The 21,005-nt window shown below is 39.6% G+C and overlaps 1 protein-coding gene across 1 annotated transcript in view; it reads right to left on the bottom strand.

The window, feature by feature from the left end:
* The window catches only part of fam214a (family with sequence similarity 214 member A), a 31,960-nt gene extending 14,165 nt beyond the window's left edge, over positions 1–17,795 (bottom strand). Inside the window, exon 1 of the mRNA XM_040011548.1 lies at positions 16,412–17,795. Within this exon, the coding sequence (XP_039867482.1) occupies positions 16,412–16,442 (31 nt within the window). The 5' untranslated portion in view covers positions 16,443–17,795. The remainder of the gene's footprint in view (positions 1–16,411) is intronic.
* Positions 17,796–21,005: the final 3,210 nt, after the last annotated feature.

Here is a 21,005-nt window from a genome sequence, read left to right as displayed (position 1 = left end):
CTGGTTCAGCACACACACACACGCACACAATCACATACACACCTCTCAGCTGTGTCCATCTCCTCGAGCCAAAAGATCAGTATAGAGTCATGTGGGATGGAAAAAGGCCTCCAGGACAAGAGCATAGGGGTCATTCTCGATAGCCAACATTGTCGTCACAGTAAAGTGCCTTAGCAACCTGTTCAGTGTGCCTTTTTTTGTTGCATGTGTTGCAACAGATTCTTACACTTGTTTCTGTCTTTATAAATTATACAATGTAAATGCGTTTAGTGTAGTAGAGCATTTACACTGTGTACCCAGTAGCTGTTTAAAAACAAACAGATGGCATGAAAGAGGGAGAGAAAGACAGAATGTAAGAGACACACATTTAGATAAGATGACCCATTAATCCGCGCACCATGGCCACACAATCACTGCATAGTTGTGCCTCTTTCTCTGCTCTCTACACATACAAACATTCAAACACATACACTCACAGCTAATTAGAATGCTGCGTAAGTACCCATATGTCCACCATTCTCATCCTCCTCTGTACGGCCATTACTTTACCCGGTTTGTGCCTCTTCCAGAGTAGCATGGTTAAAAGAGACCTGCGATATATAAACACTGTTACAATGGTGGGTTTTTTAAATAAATTAGGTCAGCATATGCTTTTAACAGTCAATTCAAATCATTCTCTCAGGCTTTGTTCTGTATGATGTTAATCAGAAGGGCTATCCCTAACATAGTCATCTCAGGTACACAGCTCCACCTTTGAGCACAGAAGCCCCACCCATCCCACTGTTCAAGCCTTCCAACTATGAGGGGCAGCCAATCAGAAGAAAGATGGGTTAAAAGAAGAAGCAAGCGAAACAGTTCGTTTTAGACAGAGAGGATTAAATAACTAAGCTAGATTTGTATTATTTTGATTTGTGAAATATGCAAAGCTCTGTTTTCTTTAACTAATAATTATTTTCATTACTGACCAATGAACAATTTTTTCTAGAATCCATTTTTAATGAAATGCCAGAAAACAGTTCCCACACCAAAGAGGCATCTTCAAAAATCTGATGCACAGAAGTTTTGTTTGCTCTCTCTATTTTGCGTTTGTGTTTAAAAGAAAAACAAAAAACTAACTAAAATATTCGCTGCATTATCAAAAATGAGATGGAGGTAACTGGAGACAAAAGCTGGTGCAAGATCAGTCACAGATCAAAGTTACAGTGGGAATTCAACAATGCAGAGTTCACCTACCTAAAGCTGGGGTACTGATTATCAAGGAAAGAATATATCTCACTCAAAAAAAGAGGGGGGATAATATACTGCAGGGCAGCAGCCAGAGCTCACAAAGAGAAAGACAGAAGGTCTGTAGAGATACTGAAGGAGACAGATGACTGAAGGGGAAAGCGGAAACCTACAGTTAGTTCAAAGGGGAGACAGGAAGTCATTTTAACCATGTTTTCAGTTAACTGTCTGTCAAGTGAATTTCATTCAAATGTTTGAACCTTGGAAAAAATTTCTTAAAAATAAAGCAAATTATGTGACATTTATCTCAGCCGAGAATAAATAAAAGACTCTGGAGATGAAGCAGCTCTTATAGATGAGAACAGCGCATCAACACATTTCAACACATACCCTATGCACTGTGAGAGTCCAATTTTTACAGTGGGGATTTCCTTAATTTTATTTTAATTATTTAATTAAGTGAGTGTAACACTTATTTTGCAATATAGGGAAAAAAACAACAAAAAACCAGAAAAAAAAACCCCCAAACATGATTCAACATTTACATAACAACAAAGATCTATCAGTGGGTGTTCCACTTGCCTTTGTATAAAACATCCATGTCTAATATTAGAATAAACTTAGAAGCAAGAGAAAAAGGAACAGTAAACACACACTTGCTTTGTTTAAGAGCACAAGTATGCTGTAAAAATAATAAATATCTCATAGTAATAATTGATTTTCATCCACACAAGATACTACAGCTCTGACTGCTCTCACAGGCTGAGACAATTTTCTCAAGATGACTATGCAATAAAACTCTGAACAAAGATCTGTACAAGTGGACCCATTTCTGGAGACAAATCAAGGAAACAAAGACACAAGTGGGTATTTGCAACTTACAAAAGTTCAAATGCCCAGTCTTAATCCTGATGTTTAAAATCTTTTGAGGTTTTAAATTGATAAGTGTAAGACATTTGATTTTTTTTGGGTCTGCAGACTTCAGATAACCAGCCAGCCGGGAGGCAGTGCATTAAGGCAATTTCCAGGCAGCTTCAGTGCAGCAGCAGTCTGCTGGGCTCACTGAGGTGTGTCAGCTTAACACACAATGATATCTAACTCCTTCTGAATGGAGCCAAACATAGAAGGTTCAGTCTTTCCTATCGCAAAATTACTTATTATGATCGGGTACAGCAGTGGATGTCCTTGATTCTTGAACAGTTCAAAGTAAAGGGTTTTTGGGTTTTTTTTGGCTGCACTTGCACCTCTTAGTCATCACTGCATGAAATATAAATTAAAAATGTGATGCAGTAATGAGCTCACCTTCAATCATGCATGGACTGGACACAGCAGATAGTGCCAAATGCTCAAGGGCTGCAATATATACGCAGTTGTATTTTTAAGCCAAAGCTTTTCTCAGAAAAACTAAACTTCTATCATGTACAGTATGCATTACTGAAAGGATGATTAAAATAAAACAAAGCATTGGTTTCGTGTCACATGACTTTTAACTGTGCATCAGTAGAGGAAAAATAAATAAATAAACACAAATCTAACACTCGTTTCTGTTTCACTCATAAAATACGAGTGAGAATCTACTGTGCTGAATGCAGTTTCATTGAAACGAGAGATTAAAAAAAGCAGCATACATCACATCTTCTTTGTCATCTTTGCAAGAGCAATCAACACCAACAACCAAAGGAAGCAGCACCACAACATGTGACATTATGCACTACTGGTGCACAGCATAACCTTCATCTAACAAAGCACCATCATTGCTTCTCAACAAACCCAACAATGCTCAAAAGACATTACAAAATGCAAATTTTCATTATCTGGACACAACTGTCCTCTGGATTTTGAATGGTAAAAAACACCAAGGCTCTCTTTTTAAATCAAGAATTTTGCAGTCCCGATAGAGATATAAAGACACACTCACAGCTGCATTTTTACAAGACAGTTCTTCTATGCTAAATGCCTTTACTGCAGCCCCCAGTGTGATAAATATAGACACAACTTGGTAAGCACTCCTTTTCTGTTTTTTTCTCACTCTTATTTCAAAGTGAAGGTTCCCACAACCAACTATTTGATGACTTTGTAATGGTGTCTGCTATGAAAACCCATATTAGAAACTGCTAAAGTAGAGAGTGCCTGAAGTCATGCGCTATTAAAAGATAAGAATAATCATCAGTATTTCAAAAGTGTGAGAAAAGTTCTAACAGCCACAAGTTACTTGTTAAAATGCTGACATCCATGCAGTTCTCTGTTCCTTTTGATTTCTACATATTATAGCTGTTATGCTGAGCTAACTCTGTACAAGTATCACACTACAGACAACTTTGTGGACTATTTCTACAGGGACTCCCATGAAGTCCACCACAAAGCTATGCTTATGCAAGCAGCCTGATGTCCACTGTGCAACTACCTCAAAAAAAAAAAAAAAAAAATGAAGGCATGCTTTTCAGCCTTAAAGTATACAAATGCACTGGTGGCAAAGCAGGTGGCAGTTTTGAAATGTCAGCAGCTCTTGCGAATGCATTTCTACCACTATGGGAATTGTTTGCAAGGCTGTCCCCCACACCTTTTGTTCCATAATTCTGCAGTGTGACTGATTATATTTGGAGACCAGGTGGTTTTTACAGGACCAAATTAATTATATCTATTTCGCTTTACATCTGAAGGATCACAACTACCTGTCCCAAAATCTAATATAAAAAACAAAAAAGAACCAAAACAGATCTTCCACTATTCTTCCCAAACAAGAAGTCACAAAGGAAGTGTCTGTTTTTGTAGTCAGCTCCGACTTTTCATTACATGAGTCATGAAGCTCTCATGTTAAAAACGTCAATGTTGTCTTAGAGTTAGATGATCTCCACAATGTGATCGACCAACTGTCTCCAAGTAAAGGAATAATTCATGTATGAGTTAGAAAATGAGAACAAAGCACTGAACACAACTGTCACGGCATACAGATGTTCCACTTTAAAGCTTTGTAAGAGATTAAGAGGGACCTACTAGTTTATGCCAAAAGAAAACTGACACAAGCTGAACAGGCAACAAATTGCAAAGGGAGATCCAGAGATCCTCTGTGAACCAGGCCTTTCTGTAGTATAGTGAATATCACAGCTAGAAATGAGCTGGGTATCAAGATGTAGGTAAAAAGGAGACCTTTCATATAATATAGGCTGTTTGGACCAGGCACTTATTCCACATGGTGATGTCACCCTTGCACTTTTTTTTTTTTTTTAAAAAGGTTTTCTCCAGTAAACTGTCAGAAAACTCATCAAAAATCCACAGTACCAACGACTGTTTCTATTCCTCTGCATTAAAGACATTAAATTGGTGAAGTGTTGCGAAACTATGATATATCCTGTAATGCTGATGCTTGAATTTGGTTATAAAAAAAAATACTTGTGCTGAACAAAAACAGGACTTTGGATTTAAATTACGACACTTGGAGTGCGTGTAAAACAGTTTTGGTTGACCCAAATACTTTGACACTTTGTTGCCAGTCAACACAACACAGTCAAAAAGTACTACCACTAAATCCCAACGAGCCCATGAAACAAAATAATAACCTTTAATTTTAGTTACTGTAGATCAAAAACTTTATCACTTTTTGACTGGGACAGCATATTGGTTTACAGCTTTCATCTAAAATTACCAGTACTCACACTGGGACAGTAACACACAACCACAGGACCGGGCTACAAGTTAAAGCCAAAAAACAAAAACAAAAAAAGTCAAACATCTGGATAGAGGGAACAGTCTTGTATAACTTCACAAGCTGGTCCAAAAAAACCACCCCCATGCCATGTACCACATATCACGAGCTAACAAGAAGCTTAGTGTATCACCAAAAACTGTAACATCGTGGGAAATTCTAAGGAAACAACACTGTGATGCACATGGTTTCAGACAACTGAATTAACAACATTTATCAGATACAGATGACAAAATTTTTAAAGAGGTTCACCAGTGAAAAATAAGAAGCTTTACTATATCTATTTCTCAACATCTGCCAGTTTTAAAAGTGCTCCCGAACACAGTGCACCTATGTAAGGAATCTAAAAGCTTCAATCTTGCTAAATTTCCTGTAAAAGAAGAACCAGCAATAACCACACAGGCTCTGTAGCAATAAATAACCTCCGCTTTTCTTATTAAAAACAAACAAACAAAAACAACTTCCAACACAAAAGGAAGAAAAACAGATATGGTCTTAGTCATTTTCCCCCTGGCTGACTGACCTGGGAATGGAAGAAGACTGATCAATGATCATAACTGCTGACCAGGGAAGAAAGGTGGGTGGGACACGTGTTACCAAGGCAACAGGAAAATTGTGTTAAAGATTCCCGTCACGGTGATTGAAGAGTGTCTCTGTGTAGCAATGATCTGCGCCAATATGTGTCTTCGCAAGTGACAGTTAACGCTTCAGCTGTGCTCTGTAAGGGTGCAGTGAGGTGCTCCGGCTCTATGCCACGGCCTTGCTTTGCACATTATGATTTTCTGTTATGACAGTTAAGCTGTTTATGTGATCATGCTCGCTTTGTGAGTGCTGAGCCCTCTCTAGGTCGCTGTGCATGTTATCCTCAGCGTTTATGGTACTCTAATGTGAATCGCTATCCAGACAGAGCTTTTACTCTCCATCTCTGCGGTAAAACAGCAGAGGACTGTTGCTTTGCTTAACTTCACTTGTAATAAACAGGGTCAGCTGTGTTTCCATAGCGTTTTAAAACACGAATCACACATCACTGCCAGCTCACCTTTCCTGCTTTTGTCTGCCTTGTGTTACAAGATTACAAAACACTGGAAGTGGTGAAGTCTGCCAAGAAACCGGCATGTTTTTGCCAGCGGCTGTAAATAATGGTAAAGATCTCTCATAAAGAAAGAACTCCAGCTTCAATTTTAAAAACAAAACAAATCACAGTTGTTTTAGTTTTTTTACTAACAGAGTGAGAGACCCTGGTAGTTTAAATTTCATCAATAAGCTGGCTGCCAATGTATCTCACCACTAAACCTTGGACTCTGTTGACAACTACTAGTTTTACAAAGACTATATTGGGATTTTCTTCTGCCTTTCTGAAAACGCTCCCACTTTCCTTTAAACTATGGACTCTGTAGTGTGTGTGTCCCTCTCCCACTAACAACACAAAGGGGCAGATTCACATGAGACATAGCAACAAGTTCTGATTGGCTAAGGGACTTTAGTCCCACTACAGCTGAGGAGAACCCTTCTTTGTGAACTCAGCTTTTATTCTCCAACTGCCAACAGACAAATGACACACAAACACATGCACAACCCAGACTGGCACCCCACCTTGTCCTCTCTATCACACCCATTATTGTCAGACATAAAACAAGCGCTGTTGTTTAGTAGCTGAGTAACATACTACTGATGTTACATGATAAACAACCTCTGAGCTCATGGGAAAAAAAAAAAAAAAAAAATCACCATTGTGAAGCTTAACTGGACTCCGAAGGACTAAACAAACAAACCTAATCTGAGCTGAGGTGCAAAAGGTTAACTTCAGGCTTTTTTATTTTATAAAAGAGCTATAAAGAGCTATGCATCTTGTCTAAACTGCTACTATTCGACTTTGCTACTTTACATATCCTCATCTCCATGTCCAACTTAAAGGTGGATATTTCTCATTTGGCTAATGAGAATAAAACTGTATGTCACTGAGTTCAAAACCAAGAAAACTTCTGTTCATACACACAAATCTGTTCAGCTTTCTTACAGTATTAGGTCAATACTGGATGATGAAAGAACCAGTCACAATGGCAGTTTATTGTGGTTAGGTAACTGCAATTGATGGAGTGTAATGAGTCTGCAGGATTTCACTGAAACTCCACAGTAATTAACGCAGCTTTAACTATACCGACTGGCAAATTCAGCTTCTACAGCCTTTCTGAACTGTAAATCTGCACACTCTTGGCTAGCCAGTGAATACAAATGTGTAAATTCAAATCCTGTACAGACATCCAGGGTTAAAAATGAGATGCAGTATGTTCCCTTCATCTTTGACAACCATAGCAACTGAAGTCCTTAAGTAAGGTACTTAAACCCCTTATTATTCAAATGAGTTGCTTGGCAGCTAACTGTATAAGACTGGTTACACTGGGCAGCTTCCTGGTGTAAATGCAGCAGAATGAACAACAGTTAAGCAGAATGAAAAGTACAGTAAAATTTCACGAGATTTAACAAAAGACAGGCATTTGTGACATTTAGTAATAATAATTAATCACCTCTTCCTGGAGGTCTCCAAATCCCCCCCGATTTCACCTGAAATATCCATAACAGTATCTTTAAAGGTCCGGTGTACCCTTCCACATGGTGCCCTTTTTGACCTCAACTCTCTGCAGTATCCTGTTTGACCTTATTTGCACACACTGGAGCTGTGAGGCACAAAGCCTCTGTTATTCAAGCAAGAGTGGTTCTTTTCAACCTCACTGTCTAACTAATATCTGTTATCTAACCTGAACTGGAGTGGAGTAAGTACAGCAATAGTGGACAAGGTGGGCAGTGGTCAAAGTGAGAATTGCTAAGCTCCAGTGGGGCCAACAGTTAAGTAGACCTCTCTAACGTAGCCTTTAAATGTACACTATAGAGTCTACTTTACATCTACTCGGATTCTTATCTTGCATTACTTCCCAAACACTACAAACACGCAGCCTGATAGTATACTAGATGTGCTGGAATGAAGATGAAAACATTATCATTTTTATGATAAATTTAAAATACAAAACAAAATCCTGGTCATTTTTACGGTTATATTCACTCCACATAAGACCACTATTAAATTTCAGCAAGCTGAATGCTGGCAGCGACAGGACACTAGGGCAGTGGGACAACCCAGCCTCTCTCTGTAATCAGAGCTACCCTGTCTAACGCAAATGCACAGGCCTTTGACCCCTCCTGTGCTGCTAGTGTCAATTTCTAGAAAGGGGGGTCTGAATTAAGCAACCCGAGCAGTGTAGCTCCAAAGGCTGTGTAAAAAGTGGGCCAGACTGATTTGGTTGGAGACTGGAATTAGCTGCTGTGGACAAAGAATCAAAAGGCTAAAGCTGACACAGTTGCTTTATACCTTTGCCTTACTCCTGGCAGGGTTATACAGAATGATTAATCTGGTAGGAAAGGGCAAGGTTACAGCTCCTGACAGCAAATTTCAACAGCATTCATTAAAAGCATATACCTATATGAAAAAAAAAAAAAATCTAACGACTAAAGCCTGTCGAGCAAAGGTGAAAAGAACAATAACACAGTTGAGCAGGAAAGAGTGACTGTCAGCTGGTTTGCTGGGAGGATGAAGCAATGTTTGGAGTGATAAGGAATCACCTGACTCATTGGATAGCCTGGTTGTTGGCCTGAAAGAACTGAGATGAGACGATAGAGTTAAGGAGAGGGGGTAGTTGTGATGAGTTTCAAATTAACTCAACCTAACACTGTGGTTAATAAACAATGTGCTTAACGCCTCCACAAAGAGCCCCGAAGGTGTTCTCCATTAACAGACACCGGGAGTCTGTGTGTTTGTGTATGTGTACCTATTATTTCATTACTCTAAAAGAAGAGGTCACATGAGAGAGAAGAACCCAATTAAATCTACAAAAGAAAGAAAAAAAAAGTTGCACCTAATAATTTGATAAGTCAACAGAATCACAGTCACAGAAAACAGTGCATATCTTTTATTTTATTCTTGTATCTTGTGTCTTAATAGTGTCATCTGACATTTCATTTCTGAGTCACCTACTTTGGTCTTTTAGTAATTGACCACAACAGCACACAGTGAGCATGGGAACAGAGAAGCCGGTGAGGTGTGTGGTGTGTGAACTTGATTAAAGTGGTGCTTATGTAAGACTCTTTGCAACCAAAGATATGTGGTGTCTGGTAACAGAAATTAAACCCTTCAAGAGGATTCAACAGCCTTCTGATTCACTCTGGACTGTTGAGGCTATATTAAACATCAACCAGTCGAAAAACAAAACAAAACAAAAATGATGGCAACTGACAGTAGTGGTTTTGATTTTATAAACACTGGTTAGAGAATGGAATATTTATACTGCTATAAGATTTGGATTGGATCTTAGCTGGATCAGGTATTGGTGACGACGTGTTGGGCTGAACTATTCAGTGCTCTGTGTTGTTTTGTGTTTACTTTGCAATGTGGCAGCAGGAGCTATCAGGAGAACTAACAGCATAGAAGAAGCTAACAGCAAAGCAGTTTGGAGGCATTTCACTTGTACTTTTGCATTTTTTTTTTAACTTACTACTACTACTAGTTCTACTAATTTTCATTTCCACTTGTTATGTTTGGTCTGAGACAAGTTACATAAAGTAGAGGCAAGAAGAACACTAGATCACTGCAACCCATGCTGGGATTCGATTAAACATTATTTCACTTAAGCTGTTTCCCATCATTTCCACGTTATGTACATGTGTGTTAGAAGCCTAATCAGACTACGTTAATCAATTATGCGAATATCACCCCTTTTTTTCTCCACTGCATTTATCATGGACCTGCTGTCATTTATTAATTTACTTACAAATAAATACATTCTCTGAACAAACTTTGAAATCTGTTCATTCCTCACATTTTATTTCATTAAGATAAAACAGCGCTGTTGAGGTTGATCCTGATTTTGCCTTAAAACATATAAAAGATTCCCTGTCTCTTACAATGAGGAAAAACAGCTATCAAATGCAATACTGGCATTGGATTGTGAGCAGACACCCAAGCCCCAGGTTTGCACTGTATCACAAATGGGAATTATCTTGACCAGCACATCTTTAAATGAAACACAGTCGTGAAAATGTTTTTATATGCAATGCCTGGAATACGAACAATGTAATTTACACACAGAAGCTCTCATAAAGATAAAATTTAGATTTGGACTCATCGGCCACTCTTGACTTTCTGGTCATATCGGCATGAAATGCAAATTTAATTTGCATTTGCTTTATGACACAGTCACTCTGACTGCCAGTCAATAGGATGACTTTTTCCTGAACTCCCTGCATTATTACACACACACAAATATTTGCATAATGCCTTCTTTGAGAAGCCTGTAAAGATACATGGTACACTGTCAGGTATTTAGTTCTTGTGTATAAAATAGTGAGTCAAGGTAGCCCTATTTCTGTCAATATGTTTTTTCTCTCGATATTATCAGCAGATAGTGGAGGTGGGGGTGTTAAACGCTGAGGTCTATATGTGATATGATACAGAGGAGTGGAGAGAAAATGGGGGAGGAGAGAAAAGGGAGATAGGAGAAGTAAAAGAAAACCAGTGGAGCAAGGAAGTCAGAAAGAAAAGTAATTGCCAGGAGGTTTTCCCTCCTCTCAGACCTGGCAGAAGAGTAATAATCACACATCCCTTAACATACTCTCTCCAAACACTGCTGAGATTAACAAGAAGCTGTCATTTTGGTTTCTCAGTTCCAGAAATAACTCAGAAACCAATGAATGGATACTCTAAATATTTCTAACAAGCATGAGTGCCTTGTATTTTTGTGCTTTTCAAGCTAACAGGGCTCATCCCGCAGAGCTTATAGTGTAACAGCGAGGTTGTTATGTCACATCAGGGATTAAAACTTGAAGTGGAAGGAAGGATGCACCACCCAGATTTGATTTTTCATGGAGATTAAGTTCCTATACATAGAAACATGGTTTGTTTACTGCATTAATGCTGTTTAGCTTGTCTCCATCAATTCAAAAGCTTATACTAAAGGGTAAATTTAGATTTTAGTGAATTCATCTAGTTTTCTTTTTTTTCTTTTTTTTAAACCCTAAAAGTATAAAAGGGAGACAAACTAAACAGATCAGTAATCAGTGACAGATAGAACTAAAAACAAAGAAACTAAATGCACAGAGACAAAGAGACACAGACATCACCACCATCACCACAACACCACCCCCACCAAGAAAAATCACCAGGCCCAGATGGCTCTTCCTGTTCCTGCAGAGCTGACTGCTGGTTGGCTATGAGGAGCCACAGGGGCGGGAGGATGTGACGAACAAACAAGCAATGACATCACTCACTGGCAGTAGAAATATGACCCATGCTGCTACGTACTGCTTCAGCCAGTCCAGGGCCAATTGTGGACTATGTATTTTTGATTGTCCAAAAAGTGTGTTAACAGTGCAGGTTAAAAAAGTGGCTGGGCTAAGTGTTCCTGCTTTTATGTCTGCGTGAGGATAAAGCTCTTTAAAGTAGTAATCTTAAACATCACGTCTATATATGCACACACAGAATGTACATACAAGGTAAGAGCACACTTGCATTTAAGTCCAGATAAAGGTTTAGTGTTCTTATTAATAAAATGCTCAAGCATTATGTAAGAGCATTACTGGTCTGGGAGGAGTGGGTGCCCAATCCCATACGACCGCTAGGCTAGGCTACTTACAGTGAAACCTGTCACAACAGCACTGATTTAGGCTGATTACTCCAGGGACCAGGATAGTAACTCACAGCTGAATGGTATTCGTTGCGAAAGGCAGCTCTAAAGCTGGGTGTACAATGGGCAGTCCAATATCCATGTTCATTGCAGCTGGGTCAGCAAATGGCTGTTTTGTTGTATTGAAAAGGCAATATGGAAAAGCACTTAGAAGATAAAATTAATTCCAGCTGCAAGACTTTGACAGAAGAAATATCCCCAGGTTAAAAACCAAACAAACAAAAAAAACAACAACAAAAAAAAACAACAAAAAAAAACAACAACAAACAGACAAAGAGAACAAATATTCCTTAAAATAAAAAAAACAATAAAGTAGTTTTGTATTGAATATATTCATATTTTTAGTTTTCAGGTGCCTTACAATCAGGAGGGATAATGCATAAATGGCCAGAATTTTTTTTTTTACTTTTTTACTTTACTATATAAAGTGAGATGACGATTGCTGTGATTCAGTGCTATACAAATAAAACTGAATTTGATTTAATGAAATTAAATGGTTAAACCCTTTGAATTAAAGCCAGACATCTACACTTCTCCACACAATCTCATCATAATTGCTTTATTTAAAGTCTATTGTGATGGTGTTTAGAGAAAAAAATTACAGAAACTTTGTCCAAATAACTTTGGACTTCACTGAAGCTAAAACATGTTGAGAACAGAAGCTCGGTAGATAAATGAGTAAATAAATTAAAAAAGACAATGATGGCTCCAACTGTGTGAGAGGAGTAAAACAGAAGAGAGCACCTGTTGTGTCAGCCTCCTGCTGTGGAGGTAAATCACAGCTGAGGAGGATGCAAAGACAGCACGAGACTAGACAGGTGCTATACGGGACAACAGTGCATGTCGCTCGGGGTTATCTAGGTCTCTCATCAGTGAGAGTGTAGACGCTGATCCGCTGGCAAGTGTTGGGGACATCTCGAGGCAGCTGTAATCTGGCTGAACGTATGGCAGAAGGCAGGCAGTGGTGCGAGCCTGGAGGGTGGGGGAAGGTGGACTTGTACTCGACTCCTCTTTCAACTGGAAGCACTGGTGTACAAGCACACCAAGTAGCATTATAGAGAGCACAAATGCAGAACTGAGGCTTGCCAGCTGACTAAGTCCGACATGACTAGCTCTGAGATCATCTCAGACTATACTGTTTGAAAAGTGGACAATGAGAGCTGTGGTTGAGGGCATAAGGAAACTTGCTCATTACTCATCTATATGATCCCTAGTCAACATCTAATGCAAATCAGCTTTTATTTGTAATGAGCCTCCACTGATCTAAGAGTGAAAAAGGCCACAGCTGAGCAAAACGGAGGATTTTATACCATAAACAATTCCAAAGTGGTTTTGAATCGTGCTTTCCTCTGCTACACAAAGAAAACTTATGTCTTTTTAAAACCCAGCTTTACCACACTTAAGCAGCAGCAGTTTGGAACAATACAAAAAGCCATTTTCCCCCCGACTAGTGTAAATGGACCTGGAGTTTTCCAAAGCTGTTCTTTATGGCACCTGTAAAAGCTGTCAGTTGAGCCACATGGTTCAACGGTACAGCGCTTATTAGGGCCAACAGCAATCTGTTGAATACTGTGCCACACTCACTCTGTTCTCACACCCGCATACACTCACACACATGGTGTCCTGACTCATAGCTCAACTCACAGAAAAACAAGGGGGTCAGATGACTCTGGTTAGGCCCCGGAGCAGAATATAAGTGCTCCTTTTTTCATAAATAACAAACGCACACTTCACTAAGGCCCCAAAGAGATGCTGAACTTTAAGAAAAGTTTGGGTTTTTTTCTTGGAAGTCCAAATTATCTGGGAGCTGGGCTCTTTGAAGACCAAGACTGATTCTGCTTCTTTCCCCTAAATATCAGATCTGATAAACTGATACCTGAGAAAGGGTCTGACATTAGTGCTCTTTTGTGGTTTTAAATTTAAAACATGCACTCCTGCGTGCATGAATCCATTAAGCTCATGAAGGGATAAGAAAACGCAAAATTTGGAGCATTTTCATCCAACTTACATGGGATCTGATAGGTCTGCTCAGCACAAAGACTAGTCTGATATGTTGAATTTGACCATTGTTAAGTCCACTAATTCCATCTCAAAAGGGTTAATGGTGAAGCAAGGAGCAAGATGTGGCAGAGTACTTCTTTTTCATCTTATCATTTCCCCAGAAGGTATGACTTTCTCCACCAAGCTGATCAGGAGGTCAGAGGCAGTACAACTTGAGGCAGTGTGAAATAGATGTGTCTGGACTTGTTCAGCTTTTTCTTTTGGACTTACAAAGCAAGGCACTCCTAGGAACTCTCAGTCTGACCTTGGTGACCTTCAGCAGCCTGAAGGTCTTTCCCCACACAAGGGGCCAGATTTACTGACAATCAGCAGCGGTGCAAAGCCCTCTTTTACCAGTAAAAAGCTAGTGTCAGCATTTACCGAATAGGTGCAGTATAAATTTTGTTACTGAAAAGCATGGACACGGTTGATTTTCCTGCTTGCCTTATTGCCCGTGTATTTGTAACAGTTTGACTTTCACAGTGCAAAATTTTGCTAAGAACTTATTTAAATGTACCACACAAATGTTGTTTAATAAGGTTTGTGACACTGTCTTATTTTTTCTCCTGATGTGGCTGTGATAGATGATGCTCAGAGTAATTCATTTAGAAATGTTATCAGAATGAGTTTGTACTGGCATGAGTAAATGGCTTAATGATGTAAATGTGGTGCCAAAGCTTCCCTGTAGCTTGTCACTGAGTTTCAGGTTTTCAGCCATGCAGAGATGAGTCCTTCATGAGAACTCCAGAGCTCACACAATGCTTTGTGTGGTTTTTCTCAGGAGTGCACATGCACACACAGCTCTGCGACATCGCAAATGAACTTATTTATGGATTAAAGTGTTTCAGATTAATGTCTGATTCTGCCTCCCAAGGTATTCAGGTTAAAAACAAAAACAAAATCCAGAACAATGCAGGTATTATGCACAGTAACCGAGGTAATGCATAAAACCTGTGCTAGCATGCATTATTTTGGACAGTAGATTACTTGCTCCTTCATCAAGTTGACTAATTTGTGCTACTCTCTCCATTGTTAGTAGATCACCTTTAAAGCTAATATGGGCTATATCACTGAACTTTTATTTTATAGACATTTGATGTGCATTTAAGAAAATAAATCCCAATCCCAATAAGCAGCTTTCCTGATGAAACTCTGAGCCCATGTGACAACATCCCCAAGGTAAACGTCCAGAGACTATCTCATGCTGTCTCCTTCATGTGATAAAGGGCAGCTTTGTGGACAGTGACTGTCCTAATTACTCTGACAGTGTCCAGAGTTCAGGTGTGAAAACGCTGCTTGAGTAAACAGCTCCTCTCTTCTCCACTGCAGTCCCTTCTCTGAGAAATGAAGCGAGAAAAAGAAGGCATCTAGCCTATAAGCAATCTGGCATCTCCACCACAAGAACAGCACAGTATGTTCAAAATAACAATAGCACCACGGTATCTGCCAGTCAAACGGTGAGCTGCTGCTGTGGTGCAGCTTCTACTGGCACAGGCTTTCATAATTAGAACATGACAGCGATAATCCATGAAGGGTAAAGAACAGACGCACTGTAGAAATGTGTCTTAGGCCAACAGCTCTCAATCTACTGGCCTGCACAAGGCAGGAAGACGCATACAGATTATTTGTAAATCAATTGCACCAGCAGGTTTGTTTTTGGCTGTTTAGTTGACCTAGTATGCTGTGCTGCATTATTAGGCTATAATTACACTGTACCATGTCAACCAGTGTGCCCTTTACTCTGGCAAAGCACATCCCACAAATGTTTGGCTCTGTGTTTCTATATAAAGGATCCTACAGGCAAGGAAAGGTAAGGCTGGGATTAAAAGCCTATGCCCTTGTGGGGCACATGTTTACTGTGCGGTGTAAGGGTCCTATTATCAGCATATCGTGCTTAAGTAAGAGCCCACTCAAACCAGTCAGCAGCCTGTCTGCAGTTTCACAACATATGTAAACACAAAGACTATAACTGACTGAAAACAGTCAGCCTTCACTGCTCCCAAGTATGGTGCTATTTTGGAATTTCCACAAATTCAAGCAACCACAACTCTGGGTCACAAACAACCACTCAGTCACCAAATGAATCATTTAGTTAGTGAATAATTCAACTAACATAATAAAGGAGCTTACACAAAACCTATTGTTAACAGTCTGAGGGCAGAGATTTAGGCACCGAGTTACCCTTTGCAAATTGATGCAATAGTATAATTAGCATAATCACACTGAAACAAACAAGGATGTCCCCCTCCGTCCCTGTTTTACCTCTTGCTGCAGATACAGTGAGCTGTAAACAGGTTGCAGAGCATAAGGCAGGAGCTTTATTTCCACAACAGGGTGGGTGTCAAGAATATTTTGCAGCAGCCCAGTGCAAGAGACTACCAAAACAAGAGCTGCAGGTTATATGCTGATGCAAAAAATGAGGAAATAAAACAGCTGACAGGGTTAACATTGTAAATTAGAGCAACAAATGTGTGTTTTACTGCACACAAACGTACTCATTTACCCAAGTCAGGATCTGTTAATTCAAATAACCAGTGACCAGGCTGACCAGCTGTTACATAATTCTTTGACCTGATTCTTCTCTCGGGGAAATGGGTACAGTCAGTCTACTAAAAAGCCGGAAATGCACAACTTACCCAAACACTGACCATCCCAGGGAGATACATCATAAATATATGTCTGTGTATGCGTGTTTTTCTGGTGGCACACATACCTCGCTCGGGCTTCATGTTGTCCAGTGTCATCAGGTTGCCTTCAGGTGCTCCTGCAGAGATCTTCCCAGTCTTCTTTTTTCCTAACACACCTAGGCTGGACAGCACACACAACGGGCGTCTGTCCCCCTTAAACCCCCTCTCTGTGACTGAGAGCTGCTGCGTTACCTAAGCAATAATATCAGCTGTGAAGCCTGCGTGTTGGTGCCAACTGCCCCCTATCCAACAACAAAGCATTGCTTTGTTAGCATGCTACTGTCTGCTCCCATCCAGTCGCGCTGTATTGTCAAACACAAAGATAACAGATAGCGTGTGCCACTTACAGTGAGCGTAAGGATTGTCAGTCTGCTTGGTAGCGCCTAGCCGTTCTGACTGCAAATAATTTAACTAGCAAGCCGGCTACTCTTGCAGCTAGTCTCAAATTCCACCACCTGAACCGTAGTTAAGTCGTGGTTCATTTCGGTGTCCCCGTTTGTGTAAGGCTGGCTCCTAACTACCAAGACGCGGGGGATTTGCTAACTCAGCAGTGCTATCCAGAAAGCAAACTCAACCAACTATATAACCCCTACTGTTTCTGTATTGTTAAGCTGGTGCTAGTGACGACGACCTCGCAAACATCCCCAACCCCTCAGTAATGTAGCACAGGTAGCCACGGCTCAGCTGCTAATACCGATGACGGGCGGTCTCGGTATTTTTCTCTGCTAAGACGAGAACATTTTCAGCGTTATCATTCCTCTCGCGAAACGATAACCAGCGATAATCACACGGACATAGTGCACTTTCTGCCCGTCAACAAAGCTCGAATCGTCGCCATCTACTTTGCGTTAGAAACGCCACCTGTACAGACTTCCTTTGTGATCCTCATTAAAACTTTTCAAACCGACAACAAATAGTCCGACTCCGACCGAACGCTTCGGGGACGACGGCGACGTTTCCCACAAGCTTTTTTTCTATTTTTAAGGAGCAACCGTTGTTGTCAGGGCGCTGACACCAGCTGACTACTAAAACTAGAGGACTAGGTCGGTACTGATATTATTCAGGCGAAATGCAGATGAAAGGAACAGTGAGTCCTCCTAGTCGTGATGCTTTACAGTCTGCCTCACTTCCCTCCCCGCTGCTTGTCAAAACAGATCAGCGCAGCTCTAGTCACGTGTCCCAACAACAGTGCCTCTCGTCACTTCCCTCTCTACCAGCCTCGCATGAACTCGCAGCCATAGCAACCGCCAACTTAGAAGTGGTACCAAAACTTCTGAGGAAGTCGCGCCATGTGTGGCTAAAAAATGTAGATTTAAAAATAAAACACAAGCCCAGCAGCGTGCCTTTTCACTTCTGAAAGACAAACAGCTATTAAAAAGTCCGAGCGGAGACAAGGACGCACAAGAGATGGGCTTCTCAACCAAAGCTGATTGGTCAGAGGAATTCGGTGCGCGTTCACGTGCGCGCGTGAGGGTTCGTCTTTTTTTTCCGTTGTGGACATTTTGTTCTGGCTTCAACCTAAACAAGGCCAAGATTATTTTTGGAGATGCTGTTATATGTTAGTTGGCTACAAACTGGATGACAGTCATCTAAACTCACTCAGAAGTTTCTGGAAAACAGTAACCCTTGGCACACTAGGTCTTTTTCCTTCGTAGAAACTCCCCTGCGGTGTTTTTAAACAAAGGCGATGGTTAATAGAACTTGATTTTTTGTTTTGTTTAAATAGCTGGAAATGTTTAAGCTATAGGTTGAGAGTTTCAAGGTTAAAAGCGAAACATTTTATAAGGCATGGATAACACTTGAAGATTCCCCACAGTCAGATGCTGGTAATGAGAGGTGACTTTAGGCATTAAGGCAAGAAATCCAAAGAGTAGGTAAAAATGAAGTAAAAAAAACAGTAGGGGAGCCTGGGGGTGATTGTAACACTTACAGCTCGCAGAATATTTGTGCCACGATTCTTACACTTTGGCATAAAATAGCCTTATGTACCCACTGCAAGTAGAAATGTTTGTAACCTGTTCAACTTTCTCAGGCAATTAATTACCTGATGCATAACACAAGGAGTTCTATTGTTCATAGCCTGCCTCACTGCTGGGATATGTAGTAACACAACCTGGGGTAAATTATAACAATTAGAGTAAAAAAAAATCTAAATTGAGACCACATGCATCTTAGTCGTTTTATTGTGCATTGCTTCAGCAGTTTTAAGGTCTTCATCTAGGTCAAAAAGCTCCCACCTCTGACTTTTAAATCTGAGTCAGCTCTTGTCAGAAAATGTGCAGTAGAAGCAGTAACAGAAGAACAATGTAATTGTATTTCCCCCAAGAGTAGTCATGTTTTTCTCACCCACTGTCCTGGCACCCAAAAAAAGTAAAAAGAAAAGAAAAATCCCAAAAAAAAAGGACATGGGAAACTGTTTTTCTTTGTCATCATGGGGATAGTTTTAATACTTTTAAAATAGGTGTTAAGACCACCCCACCCATTTCAACCATTGTTTAGCCAGCTGGAGCACCATGGGGGTCTGAAATTAGCATAGATTAAATGCCTCACATTTTACCCAGGACACTGCTCTTTGAAATTACAAGTTGCATTTCAGCAGTGTCAATGGTAATACAAATGCACACTTGATTTAAAAAAAAAAAGTTCTGTGTTGAAAATCAGTTAATTTGCTATAAAATCTGAATGGTTATTCACATGGATTAGCAATTTCACATTCAATGTCAAGGAAGATGTTATACATTAAACTAATGATATTTTTAAGTGAAAGCAGTAGTTTTGCAATCATTCCTTTGTTGCAGTCTCACCTGCAGCGTTTTTTATTCCTATCCTGATACATGTAAGATGTGGTGTGTTGACTTTCTGGTGGAAAATAGAGGACAAATGGGAAAATGCTCTGATTTAATCAACACTGTGATGAAACACAGTGTTGATTAAAGGCAACAATAACAATTCACTTCATGAACAGACTCTGTAGACCTGGCTTTAGTTTGCTAGTGAAATTACACTATTTGGGATACAGAACAAAGATAGCAAAATATTGTAAGATACTGCAAACTAAAAAAATGAAGCTATTTGTTGAAAGTAGGAATGTTAGTTCAAACATAACCACGGTTATCTGATAACGGGTGTGATAACAAATGTCAATTGTGTCAAAGAAATTTTGTGTTGAATAAAATGGCTTTGACTGAAATATTGTAAAGGAGTTTGGGTATTTTTATTTTATTTTTTTTAATAAATTTTATTTTCAGTCACAGCAGCATGTTAATAACAAAACATTGAACATACAGTAGTTTGCTGTTCAGTATTTACAATACCCCAAAAGATAACAGAAATAGAGAAGGAAAACAAACAAACAAACCAAAGAAACCCCTACAAAACAACAAAAAACAAACAAACAACAACAGACAAATATAAAAATAAAATGTATAAGGGACATTCAGTGTACAGTTAACTATGATAGTGATATAGAGATATGGCATCCGGTCATGATAAGGTGGTCATTTTAAATGTTTCCATGTACATCAGGAATGGCTGCCATGCCTTAAGAAATTTGGTGGTTGAACCTGCCAGTGTATATCTCATCTTTTCTAAATGTAAAAACCTCATGAGCTCCGCAAGCCACTGTTCATGTGTGGGAGGAGCTTCCTGCTTCCATCTTAAAAGTATAAGGCGCCTTGCGATAAGTGAAGCAAAGGCAATAGAATTCAAATAGTATTTTGGCAAAGTGATGTCTTGAGGTATCACCCCAAAGATAGCCGTTAGAGCAGAAGGATCATATTTAACGTTATACATCTCTGACAGAGTGTTAAATATAGACACCCAATAGTTATGAAGATTGGGGCATGTCCAAAAGGTATAAGTTTGGGTATTTTTTTAAACTAAGATTTATTTGTTTCTCTTGCATGAAGGGTGGGGATAATAAAATAAATAAAATAAAACAATTTTTTAGTATCCATATGGGCTGCCAGCCAGACTGTTGCATAAAATGCTGGTATCAGTATCAACCCAGAGTTTGACAATCAATCCACTCCTAGTTGCAAGCCTTTTAAATTTTAATTCAGCTGATTTGTGCTTTCTCTCTGATACCAGATGCATGTGACCCAGAGAATGTGGGTCATTTGCACAATAAAACAAACACTTACCAATTGATTGTGGGCTTTTATCGACAAAGCAGGAGCAAAGTTTACATATGTATGAGGACAACACTAACTGTTGTTTGTGCTGAGTCAAACATAGTGGAGCTCTGCATCCCATCCTGACAAAACCCCAGGAGCTGTTGCATATCACATGGTTGAAGATACACATTTCTTTAAAACCATGGCATCCCCCATGCAATTGTCTGCACAATAGCCATAAATTGTGGTCAGTAAAATTAAACATGTAAATATAGCACATCTGAATAAAAAAAATGCTGTTCTTTGACATCTTACAGAACAAAACTGCTTCATAAAGTTGCAATGTTCTTTAAATACACTATGATCACCGTTCTCCCTGAGAAAACTGGCTATGTTATTTTTAAAAACCAAATGAAAGTCAACAGACATTTTGAGCTGCACAATTTAATTACCTTCAAACACCAGCAACACAGTGAGGCCTGTAGTTTGTTTGATGATGTGATTT

Source organism: Simochromis diagramma, unplaced genomic scaffold, assembly GCF_900408965.1.
Source record: "Simochromis diagramma unplaced genomic scaffold, fSimDia1.1 OVJJ01000603.1, whole genome shotgun sequence".
NCBI lineage: Eukaryota > Metazoa > Chordata > Actinopteri > Cichliformes > Cichlidae > Simochromis > Simochromis diagramma.
The sequence above is the reverse complement of the archived record's forward strand: the minus strand, read 5'-3'. Positions and strand labels throughout refer to the sequence as shown.